Raw genomic sequence first — 16963 nt, forward strand, 5'->3', positions numbered from 1 at the left:
AAAATTCGACAGATTTGGACTTAATAAACTTATACACTTTGTTTTTTTACTCAAAATTAATTTATTTTAAATGCAATCTTGGTCGAATGGACCTAACTGAATAATAGTGTGGTCTTCAGCTGCATCATCCATTTTGTCCTTTCTGTTCACTTTGTGGTTGGCTCAGGACAACAAAATTGGAATCTGTAAAAAGAACCTACTTCATCAATCCTCATTTACAGGAGAAGACCAAGCTACCATTTGTAGGCACTACATGCCAATCCTTACTTGACAAAGTCATGCAGAGACTAGAACTCTCTTTTCTCAATGTCCTCCAAAATTGATCAGCCACACAGGAAAGAGACCCAAGCTTGTTTCCTCATTCTCTGCAGTTTGATGCCTCTGGACACACTGTGCTGACACTCCATCTTTCTTGCGGAGAGAAATGTGCACTGAGGAGATGAACTAATTGCTCCAGCTTACAGGGGCTCACATACTTGAGGAAACAAATCTCAGACACATTCTGTGGCTCTTCCTAAGTAGAAAAAGCTAGAAAGCATCAGGAATAAAGTGAACTAAGAAATAATGAAGCTAAATTTTTCTAATGAAATTAACTTTGAATTGTAGAGGACTATTGGTCCTCTACGATTGCATTATTGTGCATTGCATATGCAATGGTGATGCATTATTGTGCATCAGAAAGCAAGGGAAGCCATCAAAGAGGAAGACAATAAGGAGTTAGTTTTATTTCTAAGTTAGGTTTTGGAGCAATTGGTGCTTTAGTTTTTGTTCAGCAAAGGCAAGTCATTATGGACCTAGACACGGAAAAGTGCTATTTGTTCTATGTAAAAAATGACATACATAAGAGAAAGAGTTTCTATCAGAAGGTACCAAAACCCCTTGGTGACAAGTCTAAAAGAGACTGCGGGGAAGGGAGTGTCTGTGGAGCCCAGAGGAGAAAGCAAGGACCTCAGTAGGTTGTGTTGCTTTGCAACAGCTTCCAGCCACCAGCTGGGAGCGCAGGACACGGATGAGACGACAGTAAACTATCAAAGCCATCAAAGAAGAAAAATCTAGAGGATCTTTGTGAGTGGGTAGAAAACAGGAATGGGAGATCACCCCTGTGTCACAAATCACTTTAATTACTGTATCTTCCTCAACCTCAGACAGCGGCTGACATGTAAGTCCCAGGGGCTCATAGCTCTGGGAACCAAGGAGTGATTAGAAGAATAAACAGAGTGGAAAAAGTCTTTTTGGAAGAGAAAGAAAGACACCCATTCCTCATTACAGATCACAAATAAAATGTAAAATAGGAAGGTTTTCTACCAGCTACAGGTGGGGAAATTTCTGGAAAAATCACTGATGCCAAATATTTTTCATATTTGATCTAACGGCGTGCTGGCAAGTGTCACCAAGGAAACAGCGCTGCTTCATGGGTTACTTCTATGACCCTTGCTTCTCCCTTACTGGAAAATAAATTAATCTAGAAGGTGTAGATCACCATATGGCCACTGCAGTGGGGAAGAAAGGAATATAGAGATTGGAACAGTGAAAATGTAAGGAGATCTATGCTTAAGTTATCCATTGAGGTCAGAAGTTGGAGAGCCCTCTGGTGCAAAGATATCTAAAGGGAAAGGAAGCAGATCTGTCTGCAGTTTCTTAAAGAAATTCTAGTTCTGGAGTACTGCAGGAATGAGCACAGAACTAACGTTGAACGCATGCTGCCATCATGGGTGAGAGGTTTAAAAGATCTGCAGTCAGCAGGGCAAGCATCAGCCCAGTCCTTCAGGGTTGACCTACAAATTCATGCTGTAGGTCAGAGCACCTCAGACACTCAGAAATGCTATTGACAATTTTAGTTATCAGAATATTTACAGTCTTGACACTTGACCGGGGAAGAAAAATAATCGGGAACTGTTCCTTCAGTCATCATTGGCTTGTTATAGGAAGAATCGCTGTTCTTTGCCAAGGCCCCTGTCAGGCTATGCTGATTAGCTGGGATTCAATCCCAGAAGGAAGCTGGTCTCTGTTAGGCTGTATTACTAGAGAGATATCTGACAATGGGTGATTTCCCAGCCAGTGCATCGTTATGTGCATCCCTTGCAAGGCTATGTGGAACAGCCACAGGTCTTTAACCTGTATTTTAACCACAAGGTCAAAAATACCAGAATACTTCAACATACCTCAAGGCAGAAGACTTCTGCCAAGCACAGGGATGATTCCTCAAATCATTAACTAATTCAGGACAAATTGCTCTGAGACCAAGTTAGCAGAAATGCATTAACTCTCCTCCAGTTTTGATCCTGCTCTCCAGCTGTTCTTTGGTTGAGGGTCCAAGTCCTGAATTCAGTATTTCACCAAAGTGAGGTGTTCTTTACAGTTCTCCTCTATTCTCCACAACCTCATTTAATTGTTTTCTTTCTACCTTCTTCTATCCATCATGCTCTTACTATTCACTACTTTCCTTCCCTCATTTTTATCCATATAAATTTAAATGGCAAACAGCATTGTGGGCAAGTTATGCTAGGCTGAGAAAAGAGAAGGGACACAACCCAACAAATAAACCAGGAAGAGCAGTCTCTAATGTTCCCCAATGTGTCTTCTAGCCCTGTTTCTGCAATTTATAGCCAGAAAGGATGGGAGTTGATGGGGAGACACACGCAAATGTTCCACATTCAGGTGTTGGAAGAGCAGATGAGAAGCAGAGGGGCACGAGTAGCTAACCAACAGAACACAAGAAGAATAAGAATCAAAGTTTTCTTCGGGAACACAAAGATAAGCAGTGGGGCAATGAGGTAGCATCGAGCATGCAAGTTACTCATACCTTACCAAGGTAGAGGGGTGCTTGTTCCCAGTAGCATCATTCATACATATTCTGACCATACTATAACTGAGGCTCTGGGACTCAGTTATGTATAATTATTTATATAACATTATTTGTATAATATTATGAAATTATTATTCTATAATAATTGGTAATAATTTGAGGTTTCACAAGTAGAGAGCAGAGAAAGCATTCAACTTACATAAGAAATATTTAGCCAGGTAGAAATGAATTTACTATATATTTAGAACAACAGTTACTCAGCCATGTCGCATACATCAAAATAACTGTAATGGTATTAAACAGCTGAAAATAACATTTGAACTAACTAAACTTTACCCTGTTATTTTCCATTTCAGTTGCTTTCCTAAAATAGCAGAGTAACTACAAACAATGAAATTCCACAATTACTTAAGCCACTCTAAGTCTCACACAACAACATTAAGGAAGATTTCAAGCATGTAAGTTTCCACGTGACTGGTATGTTGCAGACTGTAAACCACAAAAATTAAAAATCACGTGCATTACCTTCTTCAAACTTGCAGTTCTGTCTCATCAAGAAACAATGGTTTCAAGTTCAAAATGAGATATCTTATTTAGAAACATTATTAACCTTATTTTGAAATTTATCAGTAAGGGAACTCATTCCTTCAGCAGTGCAGTATCATAAATATAACTTGGTAATAATTTTCTGAACATCACCACAATTTGTCACATATCATAAGCAGTTCAGTTTTCTCATACTTACAAGTAGAAGGATGATCACTAAGAAGCAATTGTGGGTTGTTTTTTTCATTGTGGAGTCTTCCTGGAGAGACACGTTGTAGCTGACCTTTCTGGGAATTAAACAACAAAAATAAAAGCAGTGTCAGATTTTATCTGTTAGGATAAATTCCTTGCCTTTGCATGTAAGCATTTTCTTACACTTTAAATAGACTCTCTGTGTGTTCACCACCAGCCTTGAGTGTACTCGTATTTGATTTCACTGGAGGCCTGTATGCTTATAATTTGGTCTTCTCCGTGGATCTCTGGTGGTGAGTTCAGCCAATGTGGGGTACAGCTCTGTGTTACTATGCCACCAGCAGCAGATCTGTAATTAAACTCTGTGTCTTTGCCAGCTGAGGCTACCTTGGTTGTCCTGATTCAGTTGCTTCTAAACTACACATACAGCTGCAGACCTATGAAGAATCTGCATATTTTTAAAATGAGCTAAAACCCCCAGAAAGATCCATTTCACAGGTAAGTGTAGTGGCAGCACAAAAGGCTTATTTATGGGACTAGAGAAAGCCAGAGGTTGGGTAATCACTAGCTTCATGAATAAGCAAGTATGTCAGGAAAAGAGAGAGAAACTGGGATCAACACTGTGGGAATAGCTCGTATGGGCTGTGGATGGACACAGGGCAGTGTAATCCTCAGGCTGTCAAGAATGACTGCTTCAGCTGCACAAAGTACTGTGCAGAGAGGCAGAGCATGGACATGACTCCACAGGCTTGGAGGGAACTGGATCAGCAGCTTTTTGGTTTTCTATTTTTTAACTAAATCAACACCCATCTGGCCTTTCTAGGAGAAATATCCAGGGGCTTCCATGTACCACCATACCACTTCACAGTTTTGGGAGTTCAAGCAAACAAAGCTCTTTGCACTAACACATCATCTTTAGTTTCATAAAAAATGGAACTTCTGCATTAGAGTAAGAAACACGGCTTTTGTCAAGACAACAGTGCCTTCTGATGTCTGATGGACTGCTAGTGGTGCACGGGCTGAGCAACATGCCTGCAGGTCACCTTCAACCACAGTAAGACAGGGAGCACTCACACACCTTTATTTTTCAGACAGCCAGAAAACAAAGAGTGACGTGTTTCCTGCTTGGCCAAACAACCCTGTGAACACCTTGCATATCTGAAACCCAGAAATGTAATGGGAAGAAGGCACACAGACCGGGACGCTTAGTCTATTTGATATGTAGTGAGCAACACAGTCGCTTGTGCAACATTTATCTCTGCAACAGCGCTGTAACACATTTTCTCATCTTGAAATGGTCAAAGCAGATATATGTAATCTTAAAATGTAATAAAGGCGTGGCACATCCACTTCACTGTTGCCCAAGTGGATGTAATCTCCTACCAGATCCAAATGGGAGCATTGAAGCCATGTGTCACTGAGATTACATAAAACACAAACTAATGGAAAAGAGGGTTCAGAGGATTTGCATCTAATAATAAGTAGTCTTATTACTGTCCGAGCCTTGCCAGAGGTAATGGGACAGGCAAATGACACAGAAATAATATGTAATTATGCTGTCGGCCACATATTTGCATTTGATCACCAATGGTAGACAACTCGATTGAAGCAAAATAGGACAGCTAGATCAGAGCAAAATGCCTGGAATTGTCTGCATCTTCTCCAGACTATTCACTGCAATGTGCATTGGTTCCAAATTGTCGAAAAGATTCATAAAGATATAAACAATGGGTCTTGGTCAGCTGTGCAATGACCAGACATACAAGCACACATATGGTGTTCCTACAGTTACAACTGTACTGTGAAGTGTTCTGTAGTGTGGTGTAAAGCCTATCTGGTGGATGCCTCTCTTGTTCTTGCTAGCCACATTACTTCTGCCCCATCTATAGTGATTTGGTAAAAAGGAAGGACTTTGCGCTACAAACTGCTGACAGTTTTACAATCCACAGCACTTTCCACAAATGGCACAGAGAGCCACATGATACTGTGACCTAGAAAGCATAAGCAAATCAATAGCAATTGAAGTTACCTGCAATACTTTTCCTGTACTTTGTGATGGCAGTGTTTGCAGCACTCTGTTGGGTTACAGCTATAGCTCAGGTAAATCTTACCCTTGTGAAATTTTGTGAATATTTGTTCCTATATACTGAGAGAGCTATTCAAAATGTTTCTTGTTCTGTCTCTCCTAATTAAAAGAAAAGGCATCTGTAAAATATATAATACATTATTTTCTCCTCTGTTAACTGTAATGACTGTGCCGCATGATACTACATACAAGTAAATGAGTAAGAAGTATTTCCCATGCTAAATCTTATATAGTCTGGATATTTCTAGTCTTTCTTTTCCTAGCCAGGTCTAGCCACAGGAATGGCTGACATGCTACATAAAATCCAGCACCTCTTTTTCCTTCCTCTCTCACAGAAGTCTTTTCCAGTGACAACAATTATTGAACAACAAGCTACTAACAATCCACATATAAAGCCCCATACTAAGATGTGGCTTTTCTCTGCTTTAACTGTAAGAATGGCCCATAATGCTACAGCACACTTGGGTTAGCATCAGTATTGGATCAAGGATGGTGATTGAGTTGAAATGAAAAGGTACATGTAGGTATGAAGTGTTGGTCAATGGTCAAGGCAGAAACAACAGGGAGGCAGAAAGACTCTCATAAAAGGGAACCCGAAGAGATGGACCCTGTCAGCCTCTGGATGGAGGAACAGACCAGCATCTTCATGGTTCTGCCCCTATCTCCATCAATCCAGGTTCAGGTTTGACATGACAGGAAAGCTGGGATGTGCATAGTAGTACAGTCCAGTGCCCTGGGTTTTGGGTCTTTTTCACTTACTGTGAAATAAGTTTTCAGCTACACACTTTTAAAATAGAATACATTTTACCATTACAGATGGAAGAACAATAAATTATAATCTTTCAAAGCTGTTTTATGCATAGGTATTTTAGATGAATCTTCATTGAAGATGTTTCAAAGTATGCATAAGTTTTTCCTGAGATGATGCTTATTACAATAAACAGGAATTATAAATAATGTACTGACAGTTCTTGGGATCACTGGAGCTAATATAAGAATGATTATTATGGGCATTTAATACAGTTTACAACTACTCCAAAACTTGTTTCATTTGCTGAAGTTGTCAAGCAGGTTTTAGGTGCTATCCTGATTCCTGCTTCTATGCTATTTATCCTTTTTCCCTAAATCCAACAATGGCCTTGCTTGATGTTAAGATAATGTGTTTCATGCATTTAAATTTTAAAACATCCATGTTTAGTGATTAATCGTAAGTGCACTGCTAAAGCCCAGTACTTTTCCATGATTGTATTAATTCTTCACCCGCTGTTGCTTATAATAGTTCCATATTACATCACTGTCTGTTTTTTAAACTAGAATATTGTTCTTTCTTTCTTCGTAAATGTAGCATAGCTCATTATGTGCTAAGATATTCCTCCTGCTTCAGCTATTACAGTAATATCACTGACACCTGGGGATTAGTCCTGAAGCTCATCTGAGGACGAGCAGAGCATCATTTTTAGTAATGACATCTCTTTTGGCCCTGCCCTGATTTCTATAGATGTAGTCTTAAGCTGAACTGGGCTTCAATTACAATTATCATTGGGCTATCCGGAAGGTGGGACAACTCTCCCTGCACAGCCATTTGCTCAAGGCCAACAACGGGAGTAAAATTTAGCCAGAAAGAAGGGTATAAGGGGAAAATTCAAAAGAGGGCAGTACAGCAACATTTCTTTCCTGAGGTCTAAAGAAACTATAAGAAAGAAAGGCTTTTTTTGGAGAAAGAACTGGAAAAAAACTTCTCAATTATTCTGCTCTGATAATTCTGCAATGCAATCTTTCATAATAGTGCTGACATACCTTTGGAGGAAAAAATGGCTTTGACATCGCAAAACAGGACTTGTGGGGGTTGTGGCTGTGCACAGAAGTGTGACGCAAAAATATTTTTTTCTCATTTGCTGTATTCCTCCCAGAAACTTTGAAAATTCATTTGCTAAGTCCTTGTTTGGCTGCAAGGTCCTTAGAAGGCTTCTTTTCTACCTTGTGCAGCTTTCTCAGGGTGAACAGCTGTGTACTCACCTCTCATCCCAAGGTATCTAGGATTTTTTAACTGGTGGAGTGGCTTGCAGACCCTCCTAGGGACTGTCTTGCCACTCAGCACAGAAGAGCACCAACCTGCTCTGCCTGCATTAACAGTGGAGTGGGAAACAGGGCAGAGGCACCAGGGCAAGACCAGCCATAGACAAGCCAGCAAACCTTGCTGCTGAGCAATTAGGGAATTTGGATACAAGGAGGAGGTTGCAGGTCTGTCTGCATTGCCAAACATGCACATAGTCTAGGGGAAAGTATTAAAATTGTCTCCACATTCCCAGATAGATATTTTACCCTGGGTTCCTAATTTCCTGCCTATGGGCCAGGAGTGAGCTGTACATCACACTTCTATAATCATAGAATCATAGAATCATAGAATCGTAAGGGTTGGAAAGGACCTTAAGATCATCTAGTTCCAACCCCCCTGCCATGGGCAGGGACACCTTGCCCTAAACCATGTGGCTCAAGGCTCTGTCCAACCTGGCCTTGAACACCACCAGGGATGGAGCATCCACAACCTCCCTGGGCAACCCATTCCAGTGCTTCACCACCCTCACTGTAAAGAACTTGTTCCTTATATCTAATCTAAACTTCCTCTGTTTAAGTTTGAACCCATTACCCCTTGTCCTACCACTACAGTCCCTAAGGAAGAGTCCCTCCCCAGCATCCTTGTAGACCCCCTTCAGATACTGGAAGGCTGCTATGAGGTCACCACGCAGCCTTCTCTTCTCCAGGCTGAACAGCCCCAACTTTCTCAGCCTGTCTTCATATGGGAGGTGCTCCAGCCCTCTTATCATCCTCGTGGCCCTCCTCTGGACTCGCTCCAACAGCTCCATGTCCTTTTTATGTTGAGGACACCAGAACTGTACGCAGTACTCCAAGTGGGGTCTCACAAGAGCAGAGTAGAGGAGCAGGATCACCTCCTTTGACCTGCTGGTCACGCTTCTTTTGATGCAGCCCAGGATACAGTTGGCTTTCTGGGCTGCGAGCACACACTGCCGGCTCATGTTAAGCTTCTCGTCAACCAACACCCCCAAGTCCTTTTCTGCAGGGCTGCTCTGAATCTCTTCTCTGCCCAGCCTGTAGCAGTGCCTGGGGTTGCCCCGACCCAGGTGTAGGACCTTGCACTTGGCTTGGTTAAACTTCATAAGGTTGGCATCGGCCCACCTCACAAGCGTGTCAAGGTCCCTCTGGATGGCATCCCTTCCCTCCAGCGTATCAACCGAACCACACAGCTTGGTGTCATCGGCAAACTTGCTGAGGGCACACTCAATCCCACTGTCCATGTCACCGACAAAGATGTTGAACAGGACCGGTCCCAACACCGATCCCTGAGGGACACCACTCGTTACAGGCTTCCAACTGGACATCGAGCCATTTACCACAACTCTTTGCGTGCGGCCATCGAGCCAGTTTTTTATCCACCGAGTGGTCCATCTATCAAATTGATGTCTCTCCAATTTAGAGACAAGGATGTCATGTGGGACAGTGTCGAATGCTTTGCACAAGTCCAGGTAGATGACATCAACTGCTCTGCCGCTGTCCATCAGTTCCGTGGCTCCATCATAGAAGGCCACCAAATTGGTCAGGCAGGATTTCCCCTTAGTGAAGCCATGTTGACTGTCACCAACCACCTCGTTGTTTTTCATGTGCCTTAGCATGTTTTCCAGGAGAAACTGTTCCAAGATTTTGCCAGGCACAGAGGTGAGGCTGACTGGTCTGTAGTTCCCCGGGTCTTCCACCTTCCCCTTCTTGAAAATGGGGGTTATATTACCCTTCTTCCAGTCATCGGGAACTTCACCTGACTGCCAGGATTTTTCGAATATGATGGACAGTGGCTTAGCAACTTCATTCGCCAGCTCCTTCAGGACCCATGGATGGATTTCATCAGGTCCCATGGACTTGTGCACGTTCAGGTTCTTAAGATGGTCTCGAACCTGATCCTCTCCTACAGTGGGACTAAGGTCTTCTTTCTCACAGTCCCTGCATTTGCTTTCCAAGACTTGGGTTGTGTGGTCAGAGCATTTGCTGGTGAAGACTGAGGCAAAGAAGTCATTAAGAACCTCAGCCTTCTCCAAATCCATGGTAGCCAGTTCTCCTGATAGCTTCCGGAGAGGGCCTACATTGTCCCTAGCCTGTCTTTTATTTGCTACGTATCTATAGAATCCTTTCCTGTTATCTTTTACATCCCTTGCCAAACTTAATTCTAGCTGGGCCTTAGCTTTCCTAACCTGGTCCCTAGCTTCTCGGGCAATGCTCCTGTATTCTTCCCAGGCCGCCTGTCCTTGCTTCCACCTTCTATAAGCTTCTTTTTTCCCTCTAAGTTTCCTCAGCAGCTCCTTGTCCATCCATGGAGGTCTCCTGGCCCTCCTGCTGCACTTTCTTCTAGTTGGGATGCAACACTCTTGAGCACGTAGCAGGTGATCCTTGAATACCGACCAGCAGTCTTGGGCCCCGCTGCCCTCTAGGACTGTATCCCATGAAACCTTACTAAGGAGGTTCCTGAAGAGGCCAAAGTCTAATCCCAAGTTCTGTGTAGACCAGCACTGTAGTTATAGTCCCTTCAGGCAGAGGAAATGCCTGAATGCCAGGCAGACTGAGATTCCCATGCGTTATAAGGGAATAGAGCCAACCTTTCCTATTTCCCAAACACATGGTCTAACCATTAGCCTGCAGTGGCGTGCAAATGGTTTAATTGCATGTGTCTCCTCGCAACTGTACTTCTGAGGGAAATGGTGAGCTCTGCTCAGTTCTTCCTAATACAAAGCTGGTGACTGTCAGTCCCAGGTAGAGAAATATGCCTCCCTCCAGCCTCTAGTCAAGAGCCCAGGAAGATGAGGCAAGGCAGAAGGCGTATCTAGTGTCTTTTACTCCTGTGATCCCTATTGGTTAGTTTTACACAGTTCCTTAATCTTTTGTCTAACCCTTCAGAAGTTCTCATATGAAAATCTTAGAAATACAGGTTCCAAATTCTTAATTTCAGGTGTCAGACACCTAAAAGCATTGCTACATGAAAACTGCAGGCATCTAGGTCACTTGCTGCATCTTATCTCATCCCTTTTCATAGTCTTGGAGATAATTTCACTATCAGGGAGCCAAATGCTCTATTGTGTGACGACTGCTCAGTTGTTACTCAAGCAGATCACCATTCATTTCCATTAGTTTGCCTCGTGGAGACGGTGAACTGCATTTTGTAGACTGTGTGCTATGTTAACAAACTGAAACTATTAGCCATGGCAAATAGGCAATTTCAGAGCTACAGAGATCAAGTGACCAAATAAATCTACTTATTGATTCATTTGGATTATGTAGGAGCTGCAGTGTTTAATGCTTCATTTTCCCATTGAAAACTAGTCAACAAGAAGGGGCTGTTTTACCTTAGGCTTTCCTTTACCCAAATCCTTGCTAATAACTGGACAAAAATAGAAAGAAAATAGCTACAAACTTGTCTGTGCTTACTTTTAAGGTAATCACAAAGTTTTGAAAAGGCCTCATGCTACATACTGAGCAGCCAGTGTGATCATAGACACTACAAAGAAAACTGAAGATGCTGATTGTTAGACCGAGATAATGTATACTTTGAAAGAATAAAAAAATACAAGAAATGTGCTTTGAACGAGGTTTACCTGTGACTCTAGTAATAGACAAGTTAAATTATCCACAAGGTTTTCAGAAAAGGCTAAACCTTTTATGAAATAAAAGACAGTAAAGCATTAAAGGAACTAGAGGACCTGACTCCTTCCACCTGCCAGGAACACCTGGAGTGAAGGGCACTTGGGAGGTTTCCATTACCAGAAGGGGAGCTGAGCACTGGCACATAACTTCTAGGTCCCTGAAGTTAAATGAATCCCATTTGTATTATACATATCTGAGTATGGTATTTCTGCATCCTCTAATGGCTACTACTGGGAGGTGATTCCTACCATGTATTAGAAGCCAATAAAATTGCTACTTTTTCAGTACTTAAGAAGCCATCCCTAATCCCTAATCCCACTCTTGGCTGTTGGACAAGGGGTTTTATGAGATTTAAAAGCAAGGAAAAGTAAAGAAAATTTCAGGAAGGGACTAGCAAAGTATTTCAGGGGTTTTATTGGTAGCCCAAGGTTGAAATACTTACAAAGACTGGATTGTGTAATTTCTTCCAAAAGCTTTAATTTTTACCTTTTTCAAAGGAAAGTGTAAACCACAAAGTATTTTAGCCCAAAGTATTAACAGGAGTATTTGAAGAGAAGTGTTCCAAGTACTTCTGGAGTTTAGCCTCTACCTTGTTACACTTCTCTAACACTGGTAAAATTATACTGTTTCACCCAGGAATAGTTGTCTCAAAAATGTATATGACCCTATTTTGCAATCTTAGGAACGCGTGTCTGGTTTAAGCTAGACATGAAGTTATTCCAGGAAGAACCATCTTTGTTTAAGTAAAGAGAGAAAAAGAATATTGTATAAGTCATCTTTAAATATAAATTATCAGTATTTACTGCTGCAATAGGTAACATGCCTATTGCTTTTTGGTGTACTGTGCCTCAGCCATAGGTTTCCAGCCCTCCCTTGTGCTCCCGTTGTGGCCCAGCCAGCCACCCCAGCAGAAATTGAGTGACAAGGTTTTTGGCCTCTGCAACTCTGAACTTACTGCAGGCTCTGGTGATACAATCAGCGGTAAAAGGAAGCAGGTAGAAATACTTAATTCAGAAGAGATGGCAAGTAACAACAGCAAATCTGCTCTGATAAGGATCAGTTTAAGCTGTTGTGGAATTGAAATTAAAAGAAAATCGACTTCGGTGCTTTTGCGGTAAAAGAAGCAACAAAGAAGCAACACGACATGCAACTACACTTACACTTGAGCCATAATGCAGTACAGAGAACGTATCACACTGCATCTCTGGAAAATGAGTTCATCCTCTTCAAACACTATTCAGAGGACACACTCTTTAAATGATCTCACTGTAACAAAACAATGATGGTTCACGAAAGAATTAAGTCAGGCTCCTAGCACACTTCAAAGATCACAGAATGGTTTGGGTTGGAAGGGGCCTTTAAAGATCACCTACTTCCAACCCCCCTGCCATGGGCAGGGACACCTTCCACTAGACCAGGTTGCTCAAAGCCCCATCCAACCTGGCCTTGAACACTGCCAGGGATGGGGCAGCCACAGCTTCTCTGGGCACCCTGTTCCAGGGTCTCACTTCCCCAGTCATGAGAAATCTTTTACTTATATTCAATCTAAATTTATCCTCTTTCAGTTTAAAACTGTTGCTCCTTGTCCTGTCACTACAGGCTCTGGTACAAAAGCCTTTTTCCATCTTTATTATAAGCCCCCTGTAAGTATCGAAAGGCCACAATAAGGTCTCCCTAGAGCCTTCTATTCTCCAGGGTGAACAACCCTAACTCTCTCAGCCTTTCTCACAGCAGAGGCATTACATCCCTCTCATCATCTTTGTGGCCCTCCTCTGAACCCAATGTAACAGGTCCATGTCTTTCTTGAACTATGGACTCCAGAGCTGGATGCAGTATCCAGGTGGGGTCTCAAAAGAGCAGAGTTAGAGGGGCAGAATCACCTCCCTTGACCTGCTGGCCATGTTTCATTTGATACAGCCCAGGATATGACTGGCATATCATGTTGTACATATCTGATGCCAACAGCTTTATTTTTGTTTTTACAATCAGGTTTGTAATGCTAATGTTAAATACAAACCTTACATTTCTGAAGTATCACTCAAGATTTTTTCTAGCTCTGCTTTCAGTAACTGATTACAAGATAAAACCATCAATATTTTAAAAAAACCTTACTAAATGCCAGCAAATGTTATCATGTTAAAGTCAAATATTTTCAAGCTATAGAACAAAGAAGCAGAAAGCTGTGTAAAAAAGCAGAGAAGTAAAATCTATAGCACAGCATTCCTGTTATTCTAAGAGTGCTTGAATAACAGGATTAAATTAAGCAACTTTGGCTATTGGTCTACCATGAGATAGATGAAAGCAACCACACTGCAGGAATGCCAAGCTCATCACTGAACATTCCTCGAAGCAGAACACTTCCTTGCCATTTTGCTACACGATGAAGCTATGGTTTAGCATCTCACATAGTAGCATGGTATAATTTTAGCCTTTTAGGCACAGCTGTGAAAGATGTTTTTGAAAGTCCTTGCAATTTTTGGAGGGTTTTGCAGCACTGCTTGTAAAATGAGCAAGTATGCAATTATCTAATCTTGATGACACTGCAGCGTGAACACATCCAGAAGCTTGGGATGAATACTACCCTGCTGTAGAGCAAAGATTTTAAAGGAGTTGCATACATTTATGTCAGATTATAATCTTCTGCATAGCCTGAAAAATTAAAGCAGATACTTGGAATGAATCGGTATCTGTAATTCTCTTTTTTTTTTCCAGACAAAATAGGTTTCACAGTCATCACCTGCCAAATAATCTTTGTGGCTAACATTAATAAAATTAGTATAATTTACAATGAGAATTGGGAAGGGTAGAGCTAAATAAACATTGCTAATGCTAAATAAACTGAAACATATTACATAGCTTCCCCTAACTCACAGCTCCTTCTGTGAGTTAAGGGAAAAGCCACCTCCATGACTGCCTTATGACTTTATCTGGACCAGCATCCTGACTGGACTGTACATATAGCCTAGGTCTTATGTACAGTACATGCCCATCAATGCATTTAAAAATATTCTAATGAGTATTTTTGTTCAGTGGACTAAGAATATAATGACAAGGCAGATCTGGATGGACTTTGGAAGCACAAAAGAAGGGTTGGGGAGAAGCAAGAAAAACTGCAGGATACAGGTTGAATGTAAGGTCATTCCTTTTTCCAATTCCCAAATTCTTTCTGTATCACATTGGAAGAATCTTCATCTAATTGGATAAATGCAACATCATCTCTGACATTATTCCCTCCTGGATTGATACTTTCTGATTCCATATACTGAGATTTTTTGTTAAATTTTTTCCTTTGGCTGCAGTACATACTGGAAAGAAAAATAGTTATTTAATATTTATTTGTGGCCAATTCCCTCTGTTTTCCACTTGATCCTTCCCCAGGCAAACTCCCACTGGTCCTTTTTTTGTAACCATACATTCCTATAGATTATCTGAAGCAAGTGAATACTTTATGGGGTGGGCAAAAACCCAATAAAAATATTATACTTTCTTATTATGTCACTGTTTTTGTATAAATAATATAAAGTGTGAAAAATCCTGTGAGTAGATTGTTATAAATCAAATGTATATGACACACATTTAAAGTACTTTGTTCCCATTTGGCAGCAGAATAGCCAATGCTACATCTGGATGCAGGTTTTATGTCTGCCCTGACAAAAATGAGCCTGTGTTGAAACACTAATACTTTTTTATTGAGTCTGGTCCTAATTTTATAGCAGCTCTGCTAATAATGAGTAGAAATCCTGATTATGATTTGAAGTCCAAATACATCACCTTTGATCTGGAAGGACTGTATCTAGAGGAGTATTTAAAATGCCCTAATAGAGAAAGACAGACTTTGGGGCATGAAAGCCTTCTTGAGACAGTCGCTGCAGAGGGCTTTGTGTGTCTGAGGTCTTGGCTAACATTTACAGATACACCAGTTGGTCCACTTAAAGAACTATTACCTCTGCTGGTAAATCTTGCTTTACCCATGCTCTTAAACTATAATATATCTACTGTAACACTGGTATTTCTGTTACCACACCTACAGTAAACTAACAGAAAAGTGACCCAAAGCTTTCATTGCGTTTTAGACTATTTTTACAACTCATATAATGATGAATGGAGATGTAACAATGTAATGAATGATGCAGATATAATGAAACATGGTTTAGTCAGTAAAACCAAGATTGTCTCCATCAGTTATTACAGATTAATTAAATTTCACAGTTGTAGTGCTTGGATACTGTTTTGTCCCTGTCAGGAATTACAGCACCATTACTATAAAGGGTTAGATCGAATGTTACAGTCTAAATTTCCAGTTTTGATTAGGGCAAAATCCACACATTACTCACTATGGCATTACACATTCATTACAGAAGTTTAACAGGGCAGTTTACATATAGTAAATTACTATGAACTGACATTTTACCAAGAGGTAGCTATTAGCCACTTCAATTAAAATTCTGTGTAAGACTTCCAGACTAACATACATGAAAAGATTTACTTTCAATAATAACTAGACAGGTGAGGTTCTTAGTGGACACACACGTACTTAGATTAGAATAAAGGGGAGAATGGGTCTTTGCAGAGACCTTCAGAGATAAGTTTAGTGTTTTCTTTATGGTTCTTATTTTCTTCTGTAAATCAGAGTGGATTAGCAAGGAATGCAGATGATGGAACGTGAATCACCTGAACAGGGAGACAAACCATTACTGGTGTAACTCACATATTCCTAGAAAATTTAATAAAAAGCCTTGGTTCTTTGTCTTTCCAGGCTTGCAGTCTGGAGGCCAGGGTTCATCCAGGTGTCCCAGCGGGATAGGTGGGTCCAGGTGAGACACAAGGTATTTGTAAGAAAACAAGGCCAGGAGATAGCTTAATTAGTTGGTGGCTAAAACGTGTGCATATGCCTTGTGAATTGAAAGGTCTGTCATTACTCGCTTCCAACATTAGCTTTGACCTTTCAGGGAAAACAGCTGCCAGTGCCCATGTCATGCAAAAAGCAGCTCTGGAGACCTCTTTTTCTGCTTATAAATATTAATAAGCAGAATTATCATAACCACTTGTGGGGTTCAGAGTCTCAGCAAAGATCTTGCACAGATCCTAAATACATGTGACTATCAATGGCCAACCACCTATCGCAAGTTTTATTGGCACCCAAATATTCAGGTCCATGGAAGAAAACTTTATCTTCTGGCATATCAGAGGTCGATGTAATATTCCCCCAAACCAGAAAAATTGTGAAGCAGGAGGAACCCAGTACAACAGAGAAATAAGCCTTTTCACACAACCTTACCAGCCACGAAGAGCAGACCGCAGGCTTTGGACCTGTAGGTCTTAGACAACACCTTTCTACTAAGATGAGCTACTATGAATAAATTCTTGAGGAGTTTGTGAAGCTCTGCTTATATTAAGCTGCACTGATTGAAGATCTCTTCCTGTTCTGTAATCTGAGGACAACAATGAGAATTTGGGCTGTGTCTCACAGATTATGGACTGACACTGTGCTTTTGCTGCCCACTATGCTGGGGGTAATCTCAGTGCTGGATCTTCCAGCTGGAGCCCTCGGTTTTCCTTCTTCTATTACAAATGTTAAGTGGAGTTCTGAATCAGCACTGGGTACCTAATCTATACACCCTGAAAAGGAA

The 16963-nt window shown here is 41.2% G+C and overlaps 1 protein-coding gene across 4 annotated transcripts in view; it reads right to left on the reverse strand.

Annotated features, from left to right (window-relative positions):
• CALCR (calcitonin receptor) overlaps positions 1–16963 on the reverse strand; it is a 170835-nt gene that overhangs the window by 70210 nt on the left and 83662 nt on the right. For all 4 annotated transcript variants that reach the window (XR_003994071.1, XM_030503613.1, XM_030503622.1 and 1 more), the window contains exon 2: positions 3552–3639. Coding sequence is in view for 3 of the 4 variants with exons in the window: in XM_030503613.1 (XP_030359473.1) it covers positions 3552–3599 (48 nt within the window). In the remaining variant the exon portion in view is untranslated. The remainder of the gene's footprint in view (positions 1–3551; positions 3640–16963) is intronic.

The sequence above is a fragment of the Strigops habroptila genome, chromosome 1, assembly GCF_004027225.2.
Source record: "Strigops habroptila isolate Jane chromosome 1, bStrHab1.2.pri, whole genome shotgun sequence".
NCBI lineage: Eukaryota > Metazoa > Chordata > Aves > Psittaciformes > Psittacidae > Strigops > Strigops habroptila.